Source organism: Coregonus lavaretus (assembly GCF_964263955.1).
Source record: "Coregonus lavaretus genome assembly, chromosome: 1".
Lineage (NCBI taxonomy): Eukaryota > Metazoa > Chordata > Actinopteri > Salmoniformes > Salmonidae > Coregonus > Coregonus lavaretus.
Window position 1 is genome coordinate 13,851,771 of NC_139988.1, and position 26,544 is coordinate 13,878,314.

The following is a 26,544-nucleotide window of genomic DNA, read 5'->3' on the forward strand; positions in this document are numbered from 1 at the left end:
GCTCTGTGTGTAGTATACATCTCAAATACAGCTATGTGTGTAGTATAAATCTAAAACACAGCTCTGTGTATAGTATAATCTAAAATACAGCTCTGTGTATAGTATAATATAAAATACAGCTCTGTGTATAGTATAATATAAAATTCAGCTCTGTGTATAGTAGACATCTCAAATACAGCTCTGTGTGTAGTAGACATCTAAAATACAGCTCTGTGTATAGTATAATCTAAAATACAGCTCTGTGTATAGTATAATCTAAAATACAGCTCTGTGTATAGTATAATCTAAAATAAAGCTCGGTGTATAGTATAATCTAAAATACAGCTCTGTGTATAGTATAATCTAAAATACAGCTCTGTGTATAGTATAAATCTCAAATACAGCTCGGTGTAGAGTATAAATCTAAAATACAGCTCTGTGTATAGTATAATCTAAAATACAGCTCTGTGTATAGTATAATCTAAAATACAGCTCTGTGTATAGTATAATCTAAAATACAGCTCGGTGTATAGTATAATCTAAAATACAGCTCTGTGTATAGTATAATCTAAAATACAGCTCTGTGTATAGTATAAATCTAAAATACAGCTCGGTGTATAGTATAAATCTAAAATACAGCTCTGTGTATAGTATAATCTAAAATACAGCTCTTTGTATAGTATAATCTAAAATACATGCTCTGTGTATAGTATAATCTAAAATACAGCTCTGTGTATAGTATAAATCTAAAATACAGCTCAGTGTATAGTATAAATCTAAAACACAGCTCTGTGTATAGTATAAATCTAAAATACAGCTCTCTGTATAGTATAAATCTAAAATACAGCTCTGTGTATAGTATAATCTAAAATACAGCTCTGTGTATAGTATAATCTAAAATACAGCTCTGTGTGTAGAATACATCTAAAACACAGCTCTGTGTATAGTATAATCTAAAATACAGCTCTGTGTATAGTATGATATAAAATACAGCTCTGTGTATAGTATGATATAAAATACAGCTCTGTATATAGTATACATCTCAAATACAGCTCTGTGTGTAGTATAAATCTAAAACACAGCTCTGTGTATAGTATAATCTAAAATAAAGCTCTGTGTATAGTATAATCTAAAATACAGCTCTGTGTATAGTATAATCTAAAATACAGCTCTGTGTATAGTATAATCAAAAATACAGCTCTGTGTATAGTATAATCTAAAATACAGCTCTGTGTATAGTATAATCTAAAATACAGCTCTGTGTATAGTATAATCTAAAATACAGCTCTGTGTATAGTATACATCTAAAATACAGCTCTGTTTGTAGTATACATCTCAAATACAGCTATGTGTGTAGTATAAATCTAAAACACAGCTCTGTGTATAGTATAATCTAAAATACAGCTCTGTGTATAGTATAATATAAAATACAGCTCTGTGTATAGTATAATATAAAATTCAGCTCTGTGTATAGTATACATCTCAAATACAGCTCTGTGTGTAGTATACATCTAAAACACAGCTCTGTGTATAGTATAATCTAAAATACAGCTATGTGTATAGTATAATCTAAAATACAGCTCTGTGTATAGAATACAACTAAAATACAGCTCTGTGTATAGTATAAATATAAAATACAGCTCTGTGTATAGTATAATATAAAATTCAGCTCTGTGTATAGTATACATCTCAAATACAGCTCTGTGTGTAGTATACATCTAAAACACAGCTCTGTGTATAGTATAATCTAAAATACAGCTCTGTGTATAGTGTAATCTAAAATACAGCTCTGTGTATAGTATAATCTAAAATACAGCTCTGTGTATAGTATACATCTAAAATACAGCTCTGTGTATAGTATACATCTAAAATACAGCTCTGTGTATAGTATAATCAAAAATACAGCTCTGTGTATAGTATAATCAAAAATACAGCTCTGTGTATATTATGAATCTAAAATACAGCTCTGTGTATAGTATAATCTAAAATACAGCTCTGTGTATAGTATAAATCTAAAATACAGCTCTGTGTATAGTATGAATCTAAAATACAGCTCTGTGTATAGTATAATCTAAAATACAGCTCGGTGTATAGTATACATCTAAAATACAGCTCTGTGTATAGTATAATCTAAAATACAGCTCTTTGTATAGTATACATCTAAAATACAGCTCTGTGTATAGTATAATCAAAAATACAGCTCTGTGTATAGTATAATCAAAAATACAGCTCTGTGTTTAGTATAATCTAAAATACAGCTCTGTGTATAGTATAAATCTAAAATACAGCTCTGTGTATAGTATGAATCTAAAATACAGCTCTGTGTATAGTATGAATCTAAAATACAGCTCTGTGTATAGTATAATCTAAAATACAGCTCTGTGTATAGTACAATCACAAATACAGCTCTGTGTATAGTATAATCTAAAATACAGCTCTGTGTATAGTATAATCTAAAATAGAGCTCTGTGTATAGTATAATCTAAAATATAGCTCTGTGTATAGTATACATCTCAAATACAGCTCTGTGTGTAGTATACATCTAAAACACAGCTCTTTGTATAGTATAATCTAAAATACAGCTCTGTGTATAGTATAATATAAAATACAGCTCTGTCTATAGTATACATCTCAAATACAGCTCTGTGTGTAGTATAAATCTAAAACACAGCTCTGTGTATAGTATAATCTAAAATACAGCTCTGTGTATAGTATAATCTAAAATACAGCTATGTGTATAGTATACATCTAAAATACAGCTCTGTGTATAGTATACATCTAAAATACAGCTCTGTGTATAGTATAAATCTAACATACAGCTCTGTGTATAGTATAATCTAAAATACAGCTCTGTGTATAGTATGAATCTAAAATACAGCTCTGAGTATAGTATACATCTAAAATACAGCTCTGTGTATAGTATAATTAAAATACAGCTCTGTGTATAGTATAAATATAAAATACAGCTCTGTGTATAATATGAATCTAAAATACAGCTCTGTGTATAGTATAATCTAAAATACAGCTCTGTGTATAGTATGAATCTAAAATACAGCTCTGAGTATAGTATACATCTAAAATACAGCTCTGTGTATAGTATAATTAAAATACAGCTCTGTGTATAGTATAAATATAAAATACAGCTCTGTGTATAATATGAATCTAAAATACAGCTCTGTGTATAGTATAATCTAAAATACAGCTCTGTGTATAGTATAAATATAAAATAAAGCTCTGTTTATAGTACGAATCTAAAATACAGCTCTGTGTATAATATAATATAAAATACAAGTCTGTGTATAGTATAATCTAAAATACAGCTCTGTGTATAGTATAAATCTAAAATACAGCTCGGTGTATAGTATAAATCTAAAATACAGCTCTGTGTATAGTATAATCTAAAATACAGCTCTTTGTATAGTATAATCTAAAATACATGCTCTGTGTATAGTATAATCTAAAATACAGCTCTGTGTATAGTATAAATCTAAAATACAGCTCAGTGTATAGTATAAATCTAAAATACAGCTCTGTGTATAGTATAATTAAAATACAGCTCTGTGTATAGTATAAATATAAAATACAGCTCTGTGTATAATATGAATCTAAAATACAGCTCTGTGTATAGTATAATCTAAAATACAGCTCTGTGTATAGTATAATCTAAAATACAGCTCTGTGTATAGTATAATCTAAAATACAGCTCGGTGTATAGTATAATCTAAAATACAGCTCTGTGTATAGTATAATCTAAAATACAGCTCTGTGTATAGTATAAATCTAAAATACAGCTCGGTGTATAGTATAAATCTAAAATACAGCTCTGTGTATAGTATAATCTAAAATACAGCTCTTTGTATAGTATAATCTAAAATACATGCTCTGTGTATAGTATAATCTAAAATACAGCTCTGTGTATAGTATAAATCTAAAATACAGCTCGGTGTATAGTATAAATCTAAAATACAGCTCTGTGTATAGTATAATCTAAAATACAGCTCTTTGTATAGTATAATCTAAAATACATGCTCTGTGTATAGTATAATCTAAAATACAGCTCTGTGTATAGTATAAATCTAAAATACAGCTCAGTGTATAGTATAAATCTAAAATACAGCTCTGTGTATAGTATAATTAAAATACAGCTCTGTGTATAGTATAAATATAAAATACAGCTCTGTGTATAATATGAATCTAAAATACAGCTCTGTGTATAGTATAATCTAAAATACAGCTCTGTGTATAGTATAATCTAAAATACAGCTCTGTGTATAGTATAATCTAAAATACAGCTCGGTGTATAGTATAATCTAAAATACAGCTCTGTGTATAGTATAATCTAAAATACAGCTCTGTGTATAGTATAAATCTAAAATACAGCTCGGTGTATAGTATAAATCTAAAATACAGCTCTGTGTATAGTATAATCTAAAATACAGCTCTTTGTATAGTATAATCTAAAATACATGCTCTGTGTATAGTATAATCTAAAATACAGCTCTGTGTATAGTATAAATCTAAAATACAGCTCAGTGTATAGTATAAATCTAAAATACAGCTCTGTGTATAGTATAAATCTAAAATACAGCTCTCTGTATAGTATAAATCTAAAATACAGCTCTGTGTATAGTATAATCTAAAATACAGCTCTGTGTATAGTATAATCTAAAATACAGCTCTGTGTGTAGAATTCATCTAAAACACAGCTCTGTGTATAGTATAATCTAAAATACAGCTCTGTGTATAGTATGATATAAAATACAGCTCTGTGTATAGTATGATATAAAATACAGCTCTGTATATAGTATACATCTCAAATACAGCTCTGTGTGTAGTATAAATCTAAAACACAGCTCTGTGTATAGTATAATCTAAAATAAAGCTCTGTGTATAGTATAATCTAAAATACAGCTCTGTGTATAGTATAATCTAAAATACAGCTCTGTGTATAGTATAATCAAAAATACAGCTCTGTGTATAGTATAATCTAAAATACAGCTCTGTGTATAGTATAATCTAAAATACAGCTCTGTGTATAGTATACATCTAAAATACAGCTCTGTGTGTAGTATACATCTCAAATACAGCTATGTGTGTAGTATAAATCTAAAACACAGCTCTGTGTATAGTATAATCTAAAATACAGCTCTGTGTATAGTATAATATAAAATACAGCTCTGTGTATAGTATAATATAAAATTCAGCTCTGTGTATAGTATACATCTCAAATACAGCTCTGTGTGTAGTATACATCTAAAACACAGCTCTGTGTATAGTATAATCTAAAATACAGCTATGTGTATAGTATAATCTAAAATACAGCTCTGTGTATAGAATACATCTAAAATACAGCTCTGTGTATAGTATAAATATAAAATACAGCTCTGTGTATAGTATAATATAAAATTCAGCTCTGTGTATAGTATACATCTCAAATACAGCTCTGTGTGTAGTATACATCTAAAACACAGCTCTGTGTATAGTATAATCTAAAATACAGCTCTGTGTATAGTGTAATCTAAAATACAGCTCTGTGTATAGTATAATCTAAAATACAGCTCTGTGTATAGTATACATCTAAAATACAGCTCTGTGTATAGTATACATCTAAAATACAGCTCTGTGTATAGTATAATCAAAAATACAGCTCTGTGTATAGTATAATCAAAAATACAGCTCTGTGTATATTATGAATCTAAAATACAGCTCTGTGTATAGTATAATCTAAAATACAGCTCTGTGTATAGTATAATTCTAAAATACAGCTCTGTGTATAGTATGAATCTAAAATACAGCTCTGTGTATAGTATAATCTAAAATACAGCTCGGTGTATAGTATACATCTAAAATACAGCTCTGTGTATAGTATCATCTAAAATACAGCTCTTTGTATAGTATACATCTAAAATACAGCTCTGTGTATAGTATAATCAAAAATACAGCTCTGTGTATAGTATAATCAAAAATACAGCTCTGTGTTTAGTATAATCTAAAATACAGCTCTGTGTATAGTATAAATCTCAAATACAGCTCTGTGTATAGTATGAATCTAAAATACAGCTCTGTGTATAGTATGAATCTAAAATACAGCTCTGTGTATAGTATAATCTAAAATACAGCTCTGTGTATAGTACAATCACAAATACAGCTCTGTGTATAGTATAATCTAAAATACAGCTCTGTGTATAGTATAATCTAAAATAGAGCTCTGTGTATAGTATAATCTAAAATATAGCTCTGTGTATAGTATACATCTCAAATACAGCTCTGTGTGTAGTATATATCTAAAACACAGCTCTTTGTATAGTATAATCTAAAATACAGCTCTGTGTATAGTATAATATAAAATACAGCTCTGTCTATAGTATACATCTCAAATACAGCTCTGTGTGTAGTATAAATCTAAAACACAGCTCTGTGTATAGTATAATCTAAAATACAGCTCTGTGTATAGTATACATCTAAAATACAGCTCTGTGTATAGTATACATCTAAAATACAGCTCTGTGTATAGTATAAATCTAACATACAGCTCTGTGTATAGTATAATCTAAAATACAGCTCTGTGTATAGTATGAATCTAAAATACAGCTCTGAGTATAGTATACATCTAAAATACAGCTCTGTGTATAGTATAATTAAAATACAGCTCTGTGTATAGTATAAATATAAAATACAGCTCTGTGTATAATATGAATCTAAAATACAGCTCTGTGTATAGTATAATCTAAAATACAGCTTTGTGTATAGTATAAATATAAAATAAAGCTCTGTTTATAGTACGAATCTAAAATACAGCTCTGTGTATAATATAATATAAAATAAAGCTCTGTGTATAGTATAATCTAAAATACAGCTCTGTGTATAGTATAATCTCAGATACAGCTCTGCGTGTAGTATAAATATAAAATACAGCTCTGTGTATAGTATAATCTAAAATACAGCTCTGTGTATAGTATAATCTAAAATACAGCTCTGTGTATAGTATAATCTAAAATACAGCTCTGTGTATAGTATAATCTAAAATACAGCTCTGTGTATAGTATACATCTCAAATACAGCTCTGTGTGTAGTATACATCTCAAATACAGCTATGTGTATAGTATAATCTAAAATACAGCTCTGTGTATAGTATAAATCTAAAATACAGCTCTGTGTATAGTATGAATCTAAAATACAGCTCTGTGTATAGTATGAATCTAAATTACAGCTCTGTGTATAGTATACATCTCAAATACAGCTCTGTGTGTAGTATACATCTAAAATACAGCTCTGTGTGTAGTATACATCTCAAATACAGCTATGTGTATAGTATAATCGAAAATACAGCTCGGTATATAGTATAAATCTAAAATACAGCTCTGTGTATAGTATAATCTAAAATACAGCTCTGTGTGAAGTATACATCTAAAATACTGCTCTGTGTATAATATACATCTAAAATACAGCTCTGTGTATAGTATAAATCTAACATACAGCTCTGTGTATAGTATAATCTAAAATACAGCTCTGTGTATAGTATTAATCTAAAATACAGCTCTGAGTATAGTATACATCTAAAATACAGCTCTGTGTATAGTATAATTAAAATACAGCTCTGTGTATAGTATAAATATAAAATACAGCTCTGTGTATAATATGAATCTAAAATACAGCTCTGTGTATAGTATAATCTAAAATACAGCTCTGTGTATAGTATAAATATAAAATAAAGCTCTGTTTATAGTACGAATCTAAAATACAGCTCTGTGTATAATATAATCTAAAATACAGCTCTGTGTATAGTATAATCTAAAATACAGCTCTGTGTATAGTATAATCTCAGATACAGCTCTGCGTGTAGTATAAATATAAAATACAGCTCTGTGTATAGTATAATCTAAAATACAGCTCTGTGTATAGTATAATCTAAAATACAGCTCTGTGTATAGTATAATCTAAAATACAGCTCTGTGTATAGTATAATCTAAAATACAGCTCTGTGTATAGTATACATCTCAAATACAGCTCTGTGTGTAGTATACATCTCAAATACAGCTATGTGTATAGTATAATCTAAAATACAGCTCTGTGTATAGTATAAATCTAAAATACAGCTCTGTGTATAGTATGAATCTAAAATACAGCTCTGTGTATAGTATGAATCTAAAATACAGCTCTGTGTATAGTATACATCTCAAATACAGCTCTGTGTGTAGTATACATCTAAAATACAGCTCTGTGTGTAGTATACATCTCAAATACAGCTATGTGTATAGTATAATCGAAAATACAGCTCGGTGTATAGTATAAATCTAAAATACAGCTCTGTGTATAGTATAATCTAAAATACAGCTCTGTGTGAAGTATACATCTAAAATACTGCTCTGTGTATAGTATACATCTAAAATACAGCTCTGTGTATAGTATGAATCTAAAATACAGCTCTGTGTATATTATAAATCTAAAATACAGCTCTGTGTATAGTATAATCTAAAATACAGCTCTGTGTATAGTATACATCTCAAATACAGCTCTGTGTGTAGTATACATCTCAAATACAGCTATGTGTATAGTATAATCTAAAATACAGCTCTGTGTATAGTATAAATCTAAAATACAGCTATGTGTATAGTATGAATCTAAAATACAGCTCTGTGTATAGTATGAATCTAAAATACAGCTCTGTGTATAGTATACATCTCAAATACAGCTCTGTGTGTAGTATACATCTAAAATACAGCTCTGTGTGTAGTATACATCTCAAATACAGCTATGTGTATAGTATAATCGAAAATACAGCTCGGTGTATAGTATAAATCTAAAATACAGCTCTGTGTATAGTATAATCTAAAATACAGCTCTGTGTGAAGTATACATCTAAAATACTGCTCTGTGTATAGTATACATCTAAAATACAGCTCTGTGTATAGTATGAATCTAAAATACAGCTCTGTGTATATTATAAATCTAAAATACAGCTCTGTGTATAGTATAATCTAAAATACAGCTCTGTGTATAGTATAAATCTAAAATACAGCTCTGTGTATAGTATGAATCCAAAATACAGCTCTGTGTATAGTATAATCTAAAATACAGCTCGGTGTATAGTATAAATCTAAAATACAGCTCTGTGTATAGTATAATCTAAAATACAGCTCGGTGTATAGTATAAATCTAAAATACAGCTCTGTGTATAGTATACATCTAAAATACAGCTCTGTGTATAGTATGAATCTAAAATACAGCTCTGTGTATAGTATAATCTAAAATACAGCTCGTGTATAGTATAAATCTAAAATACAGCTCTGTGTATAGTATAACCTAAAATACAGCTCTGTGTATAGTATAAATCTAAAATACAAACACTATATAGAGGCAAGCAGACTCACCCATTCACTCACCTGCATCCATGCATTGTGTGTGTGTGTGTGTGTGTGTGTGTGTACTCACACAGTGGGTATGTACTCTCCGGGGAAGGCATTGGTGGTGTAGCTGATCAGCAAACAGGTCTTACCCACAGCCCTGAGAGAGAGAGAGAGAGAGAGAGAGAGAGAGAGAGAGAGAGAGAGAGAGAGAGAGAGAGAGAGAGAGAGAGAGAGAGAGAGAGAGAGAGAGAGAGAGAGAGAGAGAGAGAGAGAGAGAGAGAGAGAGAGAGAGAGAGAGAGAGAGAGAGAGAGAGAGAGAGAGAGAGAGAGAGAGAGAGAGAGAGAGAGAGAGAGAGAGAGAGAGACTTGTTTCTTACTCACTGCTATAGAAATCTAATAATGAGACACTAAAAAAGCTGCTGAGGTAGGTAGGATGATAGGTAGGTAGGCTGGTAGGTAGGTGGGTTGGTAGGTAGATAGCCTGATAGGTAGACTGGTAGGCAGGTAGGTAGGTAGGTAGGTAGGTAGGTAGGTAGGTAGGTAGGTAGGTAGGTAGGTAGGTAGGTAGGTAGGTAGGTAGGTAGGTAGGTAGGTAGGTAGGTTTATAGGCTGGTAGGTAGGTAGGTAGGTAGGTAGGTAGGTAGGTAGGTAGGTAGGTAGGTAGGTAGGTAGGTAGGTAGGTAGGTAGGTAGGTAGGTAGGTAGGTAGGTAGGTAGGTAGGTAGGTAGGTAGGCTGGTAGGTATGTAGGTAGGTAGGTAGGTAGGTAGGTAGGTAGGTAGGTAGGTAGGTAGGTAGGTAGGTAGGTAGGTAGGTAGGCAGGTAGGTAGGTAGGTAGGTAGGTAGGTAGGTAGGTAGGTAGGTAGGTAGGTAGGTAGGTAGGTAGGTAGGTAGGTAGGCTGGTAGGTAGGTAGGTATGTAGGTAGGTAGGTAGGTAGGTAGGTAGGTAGGTAGGCTGGTAGGCAGGTAGGTAGGTAGGTAGGTAGGTAGGTAGGTAGGTAGGTAGGTAGGTAGGTAGGTAGGTAGGTAGGTAGGTAGGTAGGTAGGTAGGCTGATACTCAGTGTGTGTGTATGTAGTGTTGTCTTTTTCTCAGTTTAAGTATCACACAGAAACTGGCCCATATTCACTTTGCCTGTGGGACATACTACCCGCTACCCCATCCGTGTTATCCACAAAAACAACACAGGAAAGGTTGGTGACAGCAGTCTGTGTGTGTGTCTATGAGTCTGTGTATCCAGTATGTCAGAATGATATGAACAGATTGATGGTGGCATTGCAGGGTAGGAGGTGAATGGTGTGCGTAAGAATAAGTGTGTGTGTGTGTGTCTGTGTGTGTGTGTATGGATGGATGAATGGATGAATGGATGGATGGAGGGAGCAGTAGTGAGACACTGACAGTGTAAGTGCTACTACAAGACAGATTTAGGGTCGTTGAGTTTGCTTTGCTGGGTTGGGGGTAAGGCGTATGAGGGAACTGGGAAAGAGGGGAGAAGGACGGAGGGGTAGTGAAAACAAGTTTTTTTTAGAGCAGGCCACTAAAAGTATATTCTTGGTTGCTCTGGGAGTGACAGATTAACAGATGAAATATTAATACATTATGCTAATGCATGATGTCATTAATTGATTAATGACCCTTATTCTTCAGAAAGGTAGGTAGGTAGGTAGGTAGGTAGGTAGGTAGGTAGGTAGGTAGGTAGGTAGGTAGGTAGGTAGGTAGGTAGGTAGGTAGACTGGTAGGTAGGTAGACTGGTAGGTAGGCTGGTAGGTAGGTAGGTAGGTAGACTGGTCGGTAGGCTGGTAGGTAGGTAGACTAGTAGGTAGGCTGGTAGGTAGGTGGGCTGGTAGGTAGGTAGCCTGATAGGTAGACTGGTAGGTAGCCTGATAGGTAGACTGGTAGGTAGGTAGGTAGGTATGTATGTATGTATGTATGTAGGTAGGTAGGTAGGTAGGTAGGTAGGTAGGTAGGTATGTAGGTAGGTAGGTAGGTAGGTAGGTAGGTAGGTAGGTAGGTAGGTAGGTAGGTTTATAGGCTGGTAGGTAGGTAGGTAGGTAGGTAGGTAGGTAGGTAGGTAGGTAGGTAGGTAGGTAGGTAGGTAGGTAGGTAGGTAGGTAGGTAGGTAGGTAGGTAGGTAGGTAGGTAGGTAGGTAGGTAGGTAGGTTTATAGGCTGGTAGGTAGGTAGGTAGGTAGGTAGGTAGGTAGGTAGGTAGGTAGGTAGGTAGGTAGGTAGGTAGGTAGGTAGGTAGGTAGGTAGGTAGGTAGGTAGGTAGGTAGGTAGGTAGGTAGGTAGGCTGGTAGGTAGGTAGGTAGGTAGGTAGGTAGGTAGGTAGGTAGGTAGGTAGGTAGGTAGGTAGGTAGGCAGGTAGGTAGGCAGGCAGGTAGGTAGGTAGGTAGGTAGGCTGGTAGGTAGGTAGGTAGGTAGGTAGGCTGGTAGGTAGGTAGGTAGGTAGGTAGGTAGGTAGGTAGGTAGGTAGGTAGGTAGGCTGGTAGGCAGGTAGGTAGGTAGGTAGGTAGGTAGGTAGGTAGGTAGGTAGGTAGGTAGGTAGGTAGGTAGGTAGGTAGGTAGGTAGGTAGGTAGGTAGGTAGGTAGGTAGGTAGGTAGGTAGGTAGGTAGGTAGGTAGGCTGATACTCAGTGTGTGTGTATGTAGTGTTGTCTTTTTCTCAGTTTAAGTATCACACAGAAACTGGCCCATATTCACTTTGCCTGTGGGACATACTACCCGCTACCCCATCCGTGTTATCCACAAAAACAACACAGGAAAGTTTGGTGACAGCAGTCTGTGTGTGTGTCTATGAGTCTGTGTATCCAGTATGTCAGAATGATATGAACAGATTGATGGTGGCATTGCAGGGTAGGAGGTGAATGGTGTGCGTAAGAATAAGTGTGTGTGTCTGTGTGTGTGTGTGTATGGATGGATGAATGGATGAATGGATGGATGGAGGGAGCAGTAGTGAGACACTGACAGTGTAAGTGCTACTACAAGACAGATTTAGGGTCGTTGAGTTTGCTTTGCTGGGTTGGGGGTAAGGCGTATGAGGGAACTGGGAAAGAGGGGAGAAGGACGGAGGGGTAGTGAAAACAAGTTTTTTTTAGAGCAGGCCACTAAAAGTATATTCTTGGTTGCTCTGGGAGTGACAGATTAACAGATGAAATATTAATACATTATGCTAATGCATGATGTCATTAATTGATTAATGACCCTTATTCTTCAGAAAGGTAGGTATGTAGGTAGGTAGGTAGGTAGGTAGGTAGGTAGGTAGGTAGGTAGGTAGGTAGGTAGGTAGGTAGGTAGGTAGGTAGGTAGGTAGGTAGGTAGGTAGGTAGGTAGGTTCGGTAGGTAGGTAGGTAGGTAGGCTGATACTCAGTGTGTGTGTATGTAGTGTTGTCTTTTTCTCAGTTTAAGTATCACACAGAAACTGGCCCATATTCACTTTGCCTGTGGGACATACTACCCGCTACCCCATCCGTGTTATCCACAAAAACAACACAGGAAAGGTTGGTGACAGCAGTCTGTGTGTGTGTCTATGAGTCTGTGTATCCAGTATGTCAGAATGATATGAACAGATTGATGGTGGCATTGCAGGGTAGGAGGTGAATGGTGTGCGTAAGAATAAGTGTGTGTGTGTGTGTGTCTGTGTGTGTGTGTGTATGGATGGATGAATGGATGAATGGATGGATGGAGGGAGCAGTAGTGAGACACTGACAGTGTAAGTGCTACTACAAGACAGATTTAGGGTCGTTGAGTTTGCTTTGCTGGGTTGGGGGTAAGGCGTATGAGGGAACTGGGAAAGAGGGGAGAAGGACGGAGGGGTAGTGAAAACAAGTTTTTTTTAGAGCAGGCCACTAAAAGTATATTCTTGGTTGCTCTGGGAGTGACAGATTAACAGATGAAATATTAATACATTATGCTAATGCATGATGTCATTAATTGATTAATGACCCTTATTCTTCAGAAAGGTAGGTATGTAGGTAGGTAGGTAGGTAGGTAGGTAGGTAGGTAGGTAGGTAGGTAGGTAGGTAGGTAGGTAGGTAGGTAGGTAGGTAGGTAGGTAGGTAGGTTCGGTAGGTAGGTAGGTAGGTAGGCTGATACTCAGTGTGTGTGTATGTAGTGTTGTCTTTTTCTCAGTTTAAGTATCACACAGAAACTGGCCCATATTCACTTTGCCTGTGGGACATACTACCCGCTACCCCATCCGTGTTATCCACAAAAACAACACAGGAAAGGTTGGTGACAGCAGTCTGTGTGTGTGTCTATGAGTCTGTGTATCCAGTATGTCAGAATGATATGAACAGATTGATGGTGGCATTGCAGGGTAGGAGGTGAATGGTGTGCGTAAGAATAAGTGTGTGTGTGTGTGTGTCTGTGTGTGTGTGTGTATGGATGGATGAATGGATGAATGGATGGATGGAGGGAGCAGTAGTGAGACACTGACAGTGTAAGTGCTACTACAAGACAGATTTAGGGTCGTTGAGTTTGCTTTTCTGGGTTGGGGGTAAGGCGTATGAGGGAACTGGGAAAGAGGGGAGAAGGACGGAGGGGTAGTGAAAACAAGTTTTTTTTAGAGCAGGCCACTAAAAGTATATTCTTGGTTGCTCTGGGAGTGACAGATTAACAGATGAAATATTAATACATTATGCTAATGCATGATGTCATTAATTGATTAATGACCCTTATTCTTCAGAAAGGTAGGTATGTAGGTAGGTAGGTAGGTAGGTAGGTAGGTAGGTAGGTAGGTAGGTAGGTAGGTAGGTAGGTAGGTAGGTAGGTTCGGTAGGTAGGTAGGTAGGTAGGCTGATACTCAGTGTGTGTGTATGTAGTGTTGTCTTTTTCTCAGTTTAAGTATCACACAGAAACTGGCCCATATTCACTTTGCCTGTGGGACATACTACCCGCTACCCCATCCGTGTTATCCACAAAAACAACACAGGAAAGGTTGGTGACAGCAGTCTGTGTGTGTGTCTATGAGTCTGTGTATCCAGTATGTCAGAATGATATGAACAGATTGATGGTGGCATTGCAGGGTAGGAGGTGAATGGTGTGCGTAAGAATAAGTGTGTGTGTGTGTGTCTGTGTGTGTGTGTGTATGGATGGATGAATGGATGAATGGATGGATGGAGGGAGCAGTAGTGAGACACTGACAGTGTAAGTGCTACTACAAGACAGATTTAGGGTCGTTGAGTTTGCTTTGCTGGGTTGGGGGTAAGGCGTATGAGGGAACTGGGAAAGAGGGGAGAAGGACGGAGGGGTAGTGAAAACAAGTTTTTTTTAGAGCAGGCCACTAAAAGTATATTCTTGGTTGCTCTGGGAGTGACAGATTAACAGATGAAATATTAATACATTATGCTAATGCATGATGTCATTAATTGATTAATGACCCTTATTCTTCAGAAAGGTAGGTAGGTAGGTAGGTAGGTAGGTAGGTAGGTAGGTAGGTAGGTAGGTAGGTAGGTAGGTAGGTAGGTAGGTAGGTAGGTAGGTAGGTAGACTGGTAGGTAGGTAGACTGGTAGGTAGGCTGGTAGGTAGGTAGGTAGGTAGACTGGTCGGTAGGCTGGTAGGTAGGTAGACTAGTAGGTAGGCTGGTAGGTAGGTGGGCTGGTAGGTAGGTAGCCTGATAGGTAGACTGGTAGGTAGGTAGGTAGGTAGGTAGGTAGGTAGGTATGTATGTATGTATGTATGTATGTATGTATGTATGTATGTATGTAGGTAGGTAGGTAGGTAGGTAGGTAGGTAGGTAGGTAGGTAGGTAGGTAGGTAGGTAGGTAGGTAGGTAGGTAGGTAGGTAGGTAGGTAGGTAGGTAGGTAGGTAGGTAGGTAGGTAGGTAGGTAGGTAGGTAGGTAGGTTTATAGGCTGGTAGGTAGGTAGGTAGGTAGGTAGGTAGGTAGGTAGGTAGGTAGGTAGGTAGGTAGGTAGGTAGGTAGGTAGGTAGGTAGGTAGGTAGGTAGGTAGGTAGGTAGGTAGGTAGGTAGGTAGGTAGGTTTATAGGCTGGTAGGTAGGTAGGTAGGTAGGTAGGTAGGTAGGTAGGTAGGTAGGTAGGTAGGTAGGTAGGTAGGTAGGTAGGTAGGTAGGTAGGTAGGTAGGTAGGTAGGTATGTAGGTAGGTAGGTAGGTAGGTAGGCTGGTAGGTAGGTAGGTAGGTAGGTAGGTAGGTAGGTAGGTAGGTAGGTAGGTAGGTAGGTAGGTAGGTAGGTAGGTAGGTAGGTAGGTAGGTAGGTAGGCAGGTAGGCAGGTAGGTAGGCAGGTAGGTAGGTAGGTAGGTAGGTAGGTAGGTAGGTAGGTAGGTAGGTAGGTAGGTAGGTAGGTAGGCTGGTAGGTAGGTAGGTAGGCTGGTAGGCAGGTAGGTAGGTAGGTAGGTAGGTAGGTAGGTAGGTAGGTAGGTAGGTAGGTAGGTAGGTAGGTAGGTAGGTAGGTAGGTAGGTAGGTAGGTAGGCTGATACTCAGTGTGTGTGTATGTAGTGTTGTCTTTTTCTCAGTTTAAGTATCACACAGAAACTGGCCCATATTCACTTTGCCTGTGGGACATACTACCCGCTACCCCATCCGTGTTATCCACAAAAACAACACAGGAAAGGTTGGTGACAGCAGTCTGTGTGTGTGTCTATGAGTCTGTGTATCCAGTATGTCAGAATGATATGAACAGATTGATGGTGGCATTGCAGGGTAGGAGGTGAATGGTGTGCGTAAGAATAAGTGTGTGTGTGTGTGTCTGTGTGTGTGTGTGTATGGATGGATGAATGGATGAATGGATGGATGGAGGGAGCAGTAGTGAGACACTGACAGTGTAAGTGCTACTACAAGACAGATTTAGGGTCGTTGAGTTTGCTTTGCTGGGTTGGGGGTAAGGCGTATGAGGGAACTGGGAAAGAGGGGAGAAGGACGGAGGGGTAGTGAAAACAAGTTTTTTTTAGAGCAGGCCACTAAAAGTATATTCTTGGTTGCTCTGGGAGTGACAGATTAACAGATGAAATATTAATACATTATGCTAATGCATGATGTCATTAATTGATTAATGACCCTTATTCTTCAGAAAGGTAGGTAGGTAGGTAGGTAGGTAGGTAGGTAGGTAGGTAGGTAGGTAGGTAGGTAGGTAGGTAGGTAGGTAGGTAGGTAGGTAGGTAGGTAGGTAGGTAGACTGGTAGGTAGGTAGACTGGTAGGTAGGCTGGTAGGTAGGTAGGTAGGTAGACTGGTCGGTAGGCTGGTAGGTAGGTAGACTAGTAGGTAGGCTGGTAGGTAGTTGGGCTGGTAGGTAGGTAGCCTGATAGGTAGACTGGTAGGTAGGTAGGTAGGTAGGTAGGTAGGTAGGTAGGTATGTATGTATGTATGTATGTATGTATGTAGGTAGGTAGGTAGGTAGGTAGGTTTATAGGCTGGTAGGTAGGTAGGTAGGTAGGTAGGTAGGTAGGTAGGTAGGTAGGTAGGTAGGTAGGTAGGTAGGTAGGTAGGTAGGTAGGTAGGTAGGTAGGTAGGTAGGTAGGCAGGTAGGTAGGCAGGTAGGTAGGAAGGTAGGTAGGTAGGTAGGTAGGTAGGTAGGTAGGTAGGTAGGTAGGTAGGTAGGTAGGTAGGTAGGTAGGTAGGTAGGTAGGTAGGTAGGTAGGTAGGTAGGTAGGTAGGTAGGTAGGCTGGTAGGCAGGTAGGTAGGTAGGTAGGTAGGTAGGTAGGTAGGTAGGTAGGCTGATACTCAGTGTGTGTGTATGTAGTGTTGTCTTTTTCTCAGTTTAAGTATCACACAGACACTGGCCCATATTCACTTTGCCTGTGGGACATACTACCCGCTACCCCATCCGTGTTATCCACAAAAACAACACAGGAAATGTTGGTGACAGCAGTCTGTGTGTGTGTCTATGAGTCTGTGTATCCAGTATGTCAGAATGATATGAACAGATTGATGGTGGCATTGCAGGGTAGGAGGTGAATGGTGTGCGTAAGAATAAGTGTGTGTGTGTGTGTGTCTGTGTGTGTGTGTGTATGGATGGATGAATGGATGAATGGATGGATGGAGGGAGCAGTAGTGAGACACTGACAGTGTAAGTGCTACTACAAGACAGATTTAGGGTCGTTGAGTTTGCTTTGCTGGGTTGGGGGTAAGGCGTATGAGGGAACTGGGAAAGAGGGGAGAAGGACGGAGGGGTAGTGAAAACAAGTTTTTTTTAGAGCAGGCCACTAAAAGTATATTCTTGGTTGCTCTGGGAGTGACAGATTAACAGATGAAATATTAATACATTATGCTAATGCATGATGTCATTAATTGATTAATGACCCTTATTCTTCAGAAAGGTAGGTATGTAGGTAGGTAGGTAGGTAGGTAGGTAGGTAGGTAGGTAGGTAGGTAGGTAGGTAGGTAGGTAGACTGGTAGGTAGGTAGACTGGTAGGTAGGCTGGTAGGTAGGTAGGTAGGTAGACTGGTCGGTAGGCTGGTAGGTAGGTAGACTAGTAGGTAGGCTGGTAGGTAGGTGGGCTGGTAGGTAGGTAGCCTGATAGGTAGACTGGTAGGTAGGTAGGTAGGTAGGTATGTATGTAGGTAGGTAGGTAGGTAGGTAGGTAGGTAGGTAGGTAGGTAGGTAGGTAGGTAGGTAGGTAGGTAGGTAGGTAGGTAGGTAGGTTTATAGGCTGGTAGGTAGGTAGGTAGGTAGGTAGGTTTATAGGCTGGTAGGTAGGTAGGTAGGTAGGTAGGTAGGTAGGTAGGTAGGTAGGTAGGTAGGTAGGTAGGTAGGTAGGTAGGTAGGTAGGTAGGTAGGTAGGTAGGTAGGTAGGTAGGTAGGTAGGTAGGTAGGTAGGCTGGTAGGTATGTAGGTAGGTAGGTAGGTAGGTAGGTAGGTAGGTAGGTAGGTAGGTAGGTAGGTAGGTAGGTAGGTAGGTAGGTAGGTAGGAAGGTAGGTAGGCTGGTAGGTAGGTAGGTAGGTAGGTAGGTAGGTAGGTAGGTAGGTAGGTAGGTAGGTAGGTAGGTAGGTAGGTAGGTAGGTTTATAGGCTGGTCGGTAGGCTGGTAGGTAGGTAGACTAGTAGGTAGGCTGGTAGGTAGGTGGGCTGGTAGGTAGGTAGCCTGATAGGTAGACTGGTAGGCAGGTAGGTAGGTAGGTAGGTAGGTAGGTAGGTAGGTAGGTAGGTAGGTAGGTAGGTAGGTAGGTAGGTAGGTAGGTAGGTAGGTAGGTAGGTAGGTAGGTAGGTAGGTAGGTAGGTAGGTTGATAGGTAGGTAGGTAGGTAGGTAGGTAGGTAGGTAGGTAGGTAGGTAGGTAGGTAGGTAGGTAGGTAGGTAGGTAGGTAGGTAGGTAGGCTGATACTCAGTGTGTGTGTGTGTATGTAGTGCTGTCTTTTTCTCAGTTTAAGTATCACACAGACACTGGCCCATATTCACTTTGCCTGTGGGACATACTACCCGCTACCCCATCCGTGTTATCCACAAAGACAACACAGGAAATGTTGGTGACAGCAGTCTGTGTATGTGTCTATGAGTCTGTGTATCCAGTATGTCAGAATGATATGAACAGATTGATGGTGGCATTGCAGGGTAGGAGGTGAATGGTGTGCGTAAGAATAAGTGTGTGTGTGTGTGTCTGTGTGTGTGTGTGTATGGATGGATGAATGGATGAATGGATGGATGGAGGGAGCAGTAGTGATACACTGACAGTGTAAGTGCTACTACAAGACAGATTTAGGGTTGTTGAGTTTGCTTTGCTGGGTTGGGGGTAAGGCGTATGAGGGAACTGGGAAAGAGGGGAGAAGGACGGAGGGGTAGTGAAAACTAGTTTTTTTTAGAGCAGGCCACTAAAAGTATATTTTTGGTTGCTCTGGGAGTGACAGATTAACAAATGAAATATTAATACATTATGCTAATGCATGATGTCATTAATTGATTAATGACCCTTATTCATCAGAAAGGTAGGTATGTAGGTAGGTAGGTAGGTAGGTAGGTAGGTAGGTAGGTAGGTAGGTAGGTAGGTAGGTAGGTAGGTAGGTAGGTAGGTAGGTAGGTAGGTAGGTAGGTAGGTAGGTAGGTAGACTGGTAGGTAGGTAGGTAGGTAGGTAGGTAGGTAGGTAGGTAGGTAGGTAGGTAGGTAGACTGGTAGGTAGACTGGTAGGTAGGTAGACTGGTAGGTAGGCTGGTAGATAGGTAGGTAGGTAGGTAGACTGGTAGGTAGACTGGTCGGTAGGCTGGTAGGTAGGTAGACTAGTAGGTAGGCTGGTAGGTAGGTGGGCTGGTAGGTAGGTAGCCTGATAGGTAGACTGGTAGGTAGGTAGGTAGGTAGGTAGGTAGGTAGGTAGGTAGGTAGGTAGGTAGGTAGGTAGGTAGGTAGGTAGGTAGGTAGGTAGGTAGGTAGGTAGGTAGGTAGGTAGGTAGGTAGGCTGGTAGGTGTGTAGGTAGGCTGGTAGGTAGGTAGGTAGGTAGGTAGGTAGGTAGGTAGGTAGGTAGGTAGGTAGGTAGGTAGGTAGGTAGGTAGGTAGGTAGGTAGGTAAGTAGGTAGGTAGGTAGGTAGGTAGGTAGGCTGATCCTACTACAGAAATCCTCCAAATGGGATTTGGCATTAGTAAGGCATTGTAGATATCAACATTTAGCCTAGGCTTAGGGGAGTTAAGAACAAACTCAGTCATGATCAATGCTTCCTGTATTAACTACATAGACCTGCTGTAACTACATAGACCTGCTGTAACTACATAGACCTGCAGTAACTACATAGACATGCAGTAACTACATAGACCTGCTGTAACTACATAACCTGCTGTAACTACATAGACCTGCTGTAACTACATAGACCTGCTGTCCTACACAGACCTGCTCTAACTACATAGACCTGCTGTACCATCTCGCCTTTTTCATACCAACACCCAAATACTGTAGATTACATGGTAGTAAATGATGGATCATGCATGAAGGAAAATAAAAACGGAATAACTGAATAGATATAAAACATGGGAAGAAAGGGCTGTAAATTGAGATGATTATAAGACACCTAGAGATTCCTTAGTCCGCATCGGCACTGATTAAGCCTGATTCCGATGGCCTACAAGGCGCGTATGTTTCACATAGCATCGCTACAGCCTGGGCGTTTTCTCTGCGTGAAAATACAGAACTCCACATTTTACACATCCCGACGTCCCGCATGATATTACAATCATTTCACAAATGAACGGAATTTAATTAGCAAGCGAGTGCTTAGAATGAAGACCTCCAAAATAACGGAGCGCCCCAGCCTCTTTTCATACACACTGCATCTCCCATCCATGACCGCATCGCTGGTCACACACACACACACACACACACACACACACACACACACACACACACACACACACACACACACACACACACACATACACACACACACACACAGGATGAGGAAATTATCTCTACGTTTATCAATGAGATTCTTACCCGTCGCCGACCACCACGCATTTAATTGCTTGCATTTGCAAAGGTCCAGGCGGTTTCACAAAGCCGACAGAAGTGGTTGTTATATTTCACAATGAGCGCTAGCAGTGATTTGGATGAGAAGCGGGCCAGTCCGCTCTGCTTTCGAGCCGCAGTGAAAGAGGTCGATGACGAGTGACGCCTGAAAACAACGGAAAAGACCGAGCGTCCTTAAAGGGCCAGTGAGCATCAGATGTCTATTGGTCCCTTTCTCTTGTTTGAGGAGTTCGTCTTTTCCCAGTGTTTTTTTTTTATTGATACCAGCGCACTCACGTAGGAGAATGCACGTTTTGTAAAACACAAAGGGCCAGTGGTGTAGTGGAGGTTATTTGTATTTGTATTTATTAGGGATCCCCATTAGTTCCTGCCAAGGCAGCAGCTACTCTTCCTGGGGTCCAAACATATTAAAGCACTTACATTACATATAAAACAAAATATAAAACAGTACATCTTATGACATTATTACACCACTACCTATCTACAATACAAAATGTTTAATACCACCATACAACAATATCATAATGTGTGCGTATGCATGTGTCTATAGCCTTGTGTGTGTCTCTTCACAGTCCTCGTTCCATAAGGTGTATTTTGACCTGTTTTTTAAAATCTGATTCTACTGCTTGCATCAGTTACCTGATGTGGAATAGAGTTCCATGTAGTCATGGCTCTATGTAGTACTGTGCGACTCCCATAGTCTGTTCTGGACTTGGGGACTGTGAAGAGACCTCTGGTGGCATGTCTTTTGGGGTATGCATGGGTTTCCGAGCTGGGTGATAGTAGTTCAAACAGACAGCTCGGTACATTCAGCTTGTCAACACCTCTTACAAAAACAAGCAGTGATGAAGTCAATCTCTCTTCCACTCTGAGCCAGGAGAGACTGACATGCATGTCTGGGGCGGCAGGTAGCTTAGTGGTTAAGAGCGTTGTGCCAGTAACCGAAAGGTCGCTGGTTCTAAACCCCGAGCCGACTAGGTGAAAAATCTGTCGATGTCTCCTTGAGCAAGGCACTTAACCCTAATTGCTCCTGTAAGTCGCTCTGGATAAGAGCGTCTGCTAAATGACTAAAATGTAATTAATGTTAGCTCTCCGTGTACTTTTAAGGGCCAGCCGTGCTGCCCTGTTCTGAGCCAACTGCAATTTTCCCAAGTCCCTCTTTGTGGCACCTGACCACACTACTTAACAGCAGTCTAGGTGCGACAAAACTAGGGCCTTTAATACTTCTCCTCATCTTAGCTACTGTTGTATCAATATGCTTTGACCATGACAGTCTACAATCCAGGGTTACTCCAAGCAGTTTAGTCTACTCAACTTGCTCAATTTCCACATTATTCATTACAAGATGTAGTTGAGGTTTAGGGTTTAGTGAATGATTTGACCCAAATACAATGCTTTTAGTTTTGGAAATATTCAGGACTAACTTATTCCTTGTCACCCATTCCAAAACTAACTGCAACTCTTTGTTAAGTGTTGCAGTTATTTCAGTTGCTGTAGTAGCTGACGTGTATATTGTTGAGTCATCCGCATAGATAGACACACTGGCTTTATCAAAAGCCAGTGGCATGTCATTAGTAAAGATGGAAACAAGTAAGGGGCATAGACAGCTACCCTGGGGAATTCCTGATTCTACCTGGATTATGTTTGAGAGGAATCCATTTAAGAACACCCTCTGTGTTCTGTTAGACAAGTAACTCTTTATCCACATAATAGAAGGGGGTGTAAAGCCATAACACAAATGTCCGGGTAGCCATGATTAGCTGTTCAGGAGTCTTATGGCTTGGGGGTAGAAGCTGTTAAGAAGCCTTTTGGACCTAGACTTGGCGCTCCGGTACCGCTTGCCATGCGGTAGCAGAGAGAACAGTCTATGACTAGGGTGGCTGGAGTCTTTGACAAGTTTTAGGGCCTTCCTCTGACACTGCCTGGTATAGAGGTCCTGGATGGCAGGAAGCTTGGCCCCAGTGATGTACTGGGCCATATGCACTACCCTCTGTAGTGCCTTGCGGTCGGAGGCCGAGCAGTTGCCATACCAGGCGGTGATGCAACCAGTCAGGTGCTCTCGATGGTGCAGCTGTAGAACTTTTTGAGGATCTGAGGACCCATGCCAAATCTTTTCAGTCTCCTGAGGGGGAATAGGCTTTGTCGTGCCCTCTTCACAACTGTCTTGGTGTGTTTGGACCATGATAGTTTTTTGGTGATGTGGACACCAAGGAACTTGAAGCTCTCAACCTGCTCCACTACAGCCCGTCGATGAGAATGGGGGCGTGCTCAGTCCTCTTTTTTTTCCTGTAGTCCACAATCATATCCTTTGTCTTGATCACGTTGAGGGAGAGGTTGTTATCCTGGCACCACACGGCCAGGTCTCTGACCTCCTCCCTATAGGCTGTCTCATCATTGTCGGTGATCAGGCCTACCACTGTTGTGTCGTTGGCAAACTTAATGATGGTGTTGGAGTCGTGCCTGGCCATGCAGTCATTGGTGAACAGGTAGTACAGAAGGGGACTGAGCACGCACCCCTGAGGGGCCCCCGTGTTGAGGATCAGCATGGCAGATGTGTTGTTACCTACCCTTACCACCTGGGGGCGGCCCGTCAGGAAGTCCAGGATCCAGTTGCAGAGGGAGGTGTTTAGTCCCAGGGTCCTTAGCTTAGTGATGAGTTTTGTGGGCACTATGGTGTTGAACGCTGAGCTGTAGTCAATGAATAGCATTCTCACGTAGGTGTTCCTCTTGTCCAGGTGGGAAAGGGCAGTGTGGAGTGCAATAGAGATTGCATCATCAGTGGATCTGTTGGGGCAGTATGCAAATTGGAGTGGGTCTAGGGTTTCTGGGATAATGGTGTTGATGTGAGCCATGACCAGCCTTTCAAAGCACTTCATGACTTTACTATTCTTAGGTAGCGGAATGACTTTTGCTTCCCTCCAAGCCTGGGGGCACACACATTCTAGTAGGCCTAAATTGAAAATATGGCAAATAGGAGTGGCAATATTGTCCGTTATTATCCTCAGCAATTTTCCATCCAAGTTGTCAGACCCCGGTGGCTTGTCATTGTTAATAGACAACAATAATGTTTTCACCTCTTCCTCACTCACTTTACGGAATTCAAAATTACAATGCTTGTCTTTCATAATTTGGTCAGATATACTTGGATGTGTAGTGTCAGCAATTGTTGCTGGCATGTCATGACTAAGTTTCTATCTTTTCTGTAAATGTTATAGCCTTATATTGCTACCACTGTATCATCAAAGGTATTATCTAAGTGAGTTTCAGAGATGGTCAGAATATGAATGTCATCTGTTACTAGCAAATTATTATTGATTTCATGAACCTTGTTTCTTCAGCTACATTTGTTAACGTGGGCTATTTTGAGCACTTTTCTTCTGGGATGCTTACTTGTTTTTATTGCTTTACTGGGAAGCTTAGCAGCAGTAGATGTGTTCATGTTCTTTATGTTAGTGCAGGGTGAGCTGCACACAGTGGACTGCCTCCTCAGGCACACTGGCTCAGTGCTAACAGTATACATCTGGTTCTTAGGCATATTATTACTGCACACAATAGCTGTAGGATCAGCAGAGGCATTCAGGGCAGTTAGAGGGACATAAATTAGGTTACTTATATTGTGTCTACCGACGCCCCTGATGTAATGTACATTTGCTGAAGCATTTTGACAACTCTGCGTCACAATGGTAGGGATTAGCTGAGCTGGGCTTGGGTAATTGCTTAGTCATTGTCTCAACGCAGCCTTATAATGCTGTGAAAGGATCCAGGAACCCAAATGATTTGGGTGGATCCCATCCTCCTTATAAAATGTGTTTTGTTTCCAAAAGGTATCGAAATTGTCAACAAAAGTTACACCCATTGAGCTGCAATAATCACGTAGCCAGTTGTGAAGAGCAAGGTATACGCAGGTACAGTGGCTTGCAAAAGTATTCACCCCCTTGGCATTTTTCCTATTTTGTTGCCTTACAACCTGGAATTAAAATTGATTTTTGGGGGGTTTGTATCATTTGATTTACACAACATGCCTACCACTTTGAAGATGCAAAATATTTTTTTTTGTGAAACAAACAAGAAATAAGACAAAGAAACAGAAAACTTGAGCTTGCATAACTATTCACCTCAATTTTAGTCTAATCTGACCAGAGTACCTTCTTCCATATGTTTGGGGAGTCTCCCACATGCCTTTTGGCAAACACCAAATGTGTTTGCTTATTTTTTTCTTTAAGCAATGACTTTTTTCTGGCCACTCTTCTGTAAAGCCCAGCTCTGTGGAGTGTACGGCTTAAAGTGGTCCTATGGACAGATACTCCAATCTCCGCTGTGGAGCTTTGCAGCTCCTTCAGGGTTATCTTTGGTCTCTTTGTTGCCTCTCTGATTAATGCCCTCCTTGCCTGGTCCGTGAGATTTGGTGGGCGGCCCTCTCTTGGCAGGTTTGTTGTGGTGCCATATTATTTAATTTTTTTAAATAATGGATTTAATGGTGCTCCGTGGGATGTTCAAAGTTTCGGATATTTTTATATAACCCAACCCTGATCTGTACTTCTCCACAACTTTGTCCCTGACCTGTTTGGAGAGCTCCTTGGTCTTCATGGTGCCGCTTGCTTGGTGGTGCCCCTTGCTTAGTGGTGTTGCAGACTCTGGGGCCTTTCAGACAGATCATGTGACACTTAGATTGCACACAGGTGGACTTTATTTAACTAATTATGTGACTTCTGAAGATAATTGGTTACACCAGATCTTATTTAGGGGCTTCATAGCAAAGGGGGTGAATACATATGCACGCACCACTTTTCCGTTGTTTATTTTGTATAAGTTTTGAAATAAGTAATTTTTTTCATTTCATTTCACCAATTTGGACTATTTTGTGTATGTCTATTACATGAAATCTAAATAAAAATCTATTTAAATTACAGGTTGTAATGCAACAAAATAGGAAAAAAACGCAGAGGGGGATAAATACTTTTGCAAGGCACTATATAAACCGTATACACACTTTCTTTCCCAGTGGGCATTGCTTATACTCATTTCTTAATCCCTACTGATGCGTATCAAAGTAGTGTAGTGGAGGTATACCACTTATCAATTATGTAGTACAATAGAGAAATCATTCAAAAAGTACAGTTGTGGTCAAAGGTTTTGAGAATGACACAAGTATTGGTCTTCACAAAGTTTGCTGCTTCAGTGTTTTTAGATATTTTTGTCAGATGGTATACTGAAGTATAATTACAAGCATTCCATAAGTGTCAAAGGCTTTTATTGACAATTACATTAAGTTTATGCAAAGAGTCAATATTTGCAGTGTTGACCCTTCTTTTTCAAGACCTCTGCAATCCACCCTGGCATGCTGTCAATTAACTTCTGGGCCACATCCTGACTGATGGCAGCCCATTCTTGCATAATCAATGCTTGGAGTTTGTCAGAATTTGTGGGTTTTTGTTTGTCCACCTGCCTCTTGAGGATTGACCAATGGGATTAAGGTCTGGGGAGTTTTCTGGCCATGGACCCAAAATTCAGATGTTTTGTTCCCCGAGCCACTTAGTTATCACTTTTGCCTTATGGCAAGGTGCTCCGTCATGCTGGAAAAGGCATTGGTCGTCACCAAACTGTTCTTGCATGGTTGGGATAAGTTGCTCTCGGAGGATGTGTTGGTACCATTCTTTATACATGGCTGTGTTCTTAGGCAAAATTGTGAGTGAGCCCACTCCCTTGGCTGAGAAGCAACCACACACATGAATGGTCTCAGGATGCTTTACTGTTGGCATGACACACGACTGATGGTAGCGCTCACCTTGTCTTCTCCGGACAAGCTTTTTTCCGGA

At 39.5% G+C, this 26,544-nt stretch overlaps 1 protein-coding gene across 2 annotated transcripts in view; it reads right to left on the reverse strand.

Moving 5' to 3' along the window:
• The window catches only part of LOC311131314 (ras-related C3 botulinum toxin substrate 3-like), a gene marked incomplete at both ends in the record, with an annotated part of 34,825 nt that extends 14,095 nt beyond the window's left edge, over positions 1-20,730 (reverse strand). For both annotated transcript variants that reach the window (XM_084164216.1, XM_084164217.1), the window contains 2 exons: positions 9,412-9,483; positions 20,696-20,730. In XM_084164216.1, coding sequence (XP_084020342.1) covers positions 9,412-9,483; positions 20,696-20,730 — 107 coding nt within the window. The remainder of the gene's footprint in view (positions 1-9,411; positions 9,484-20,695) is intronic.
• Between the last annotated feature and the right edge of the window lie 5,814 nt (positions 20,731-26,544).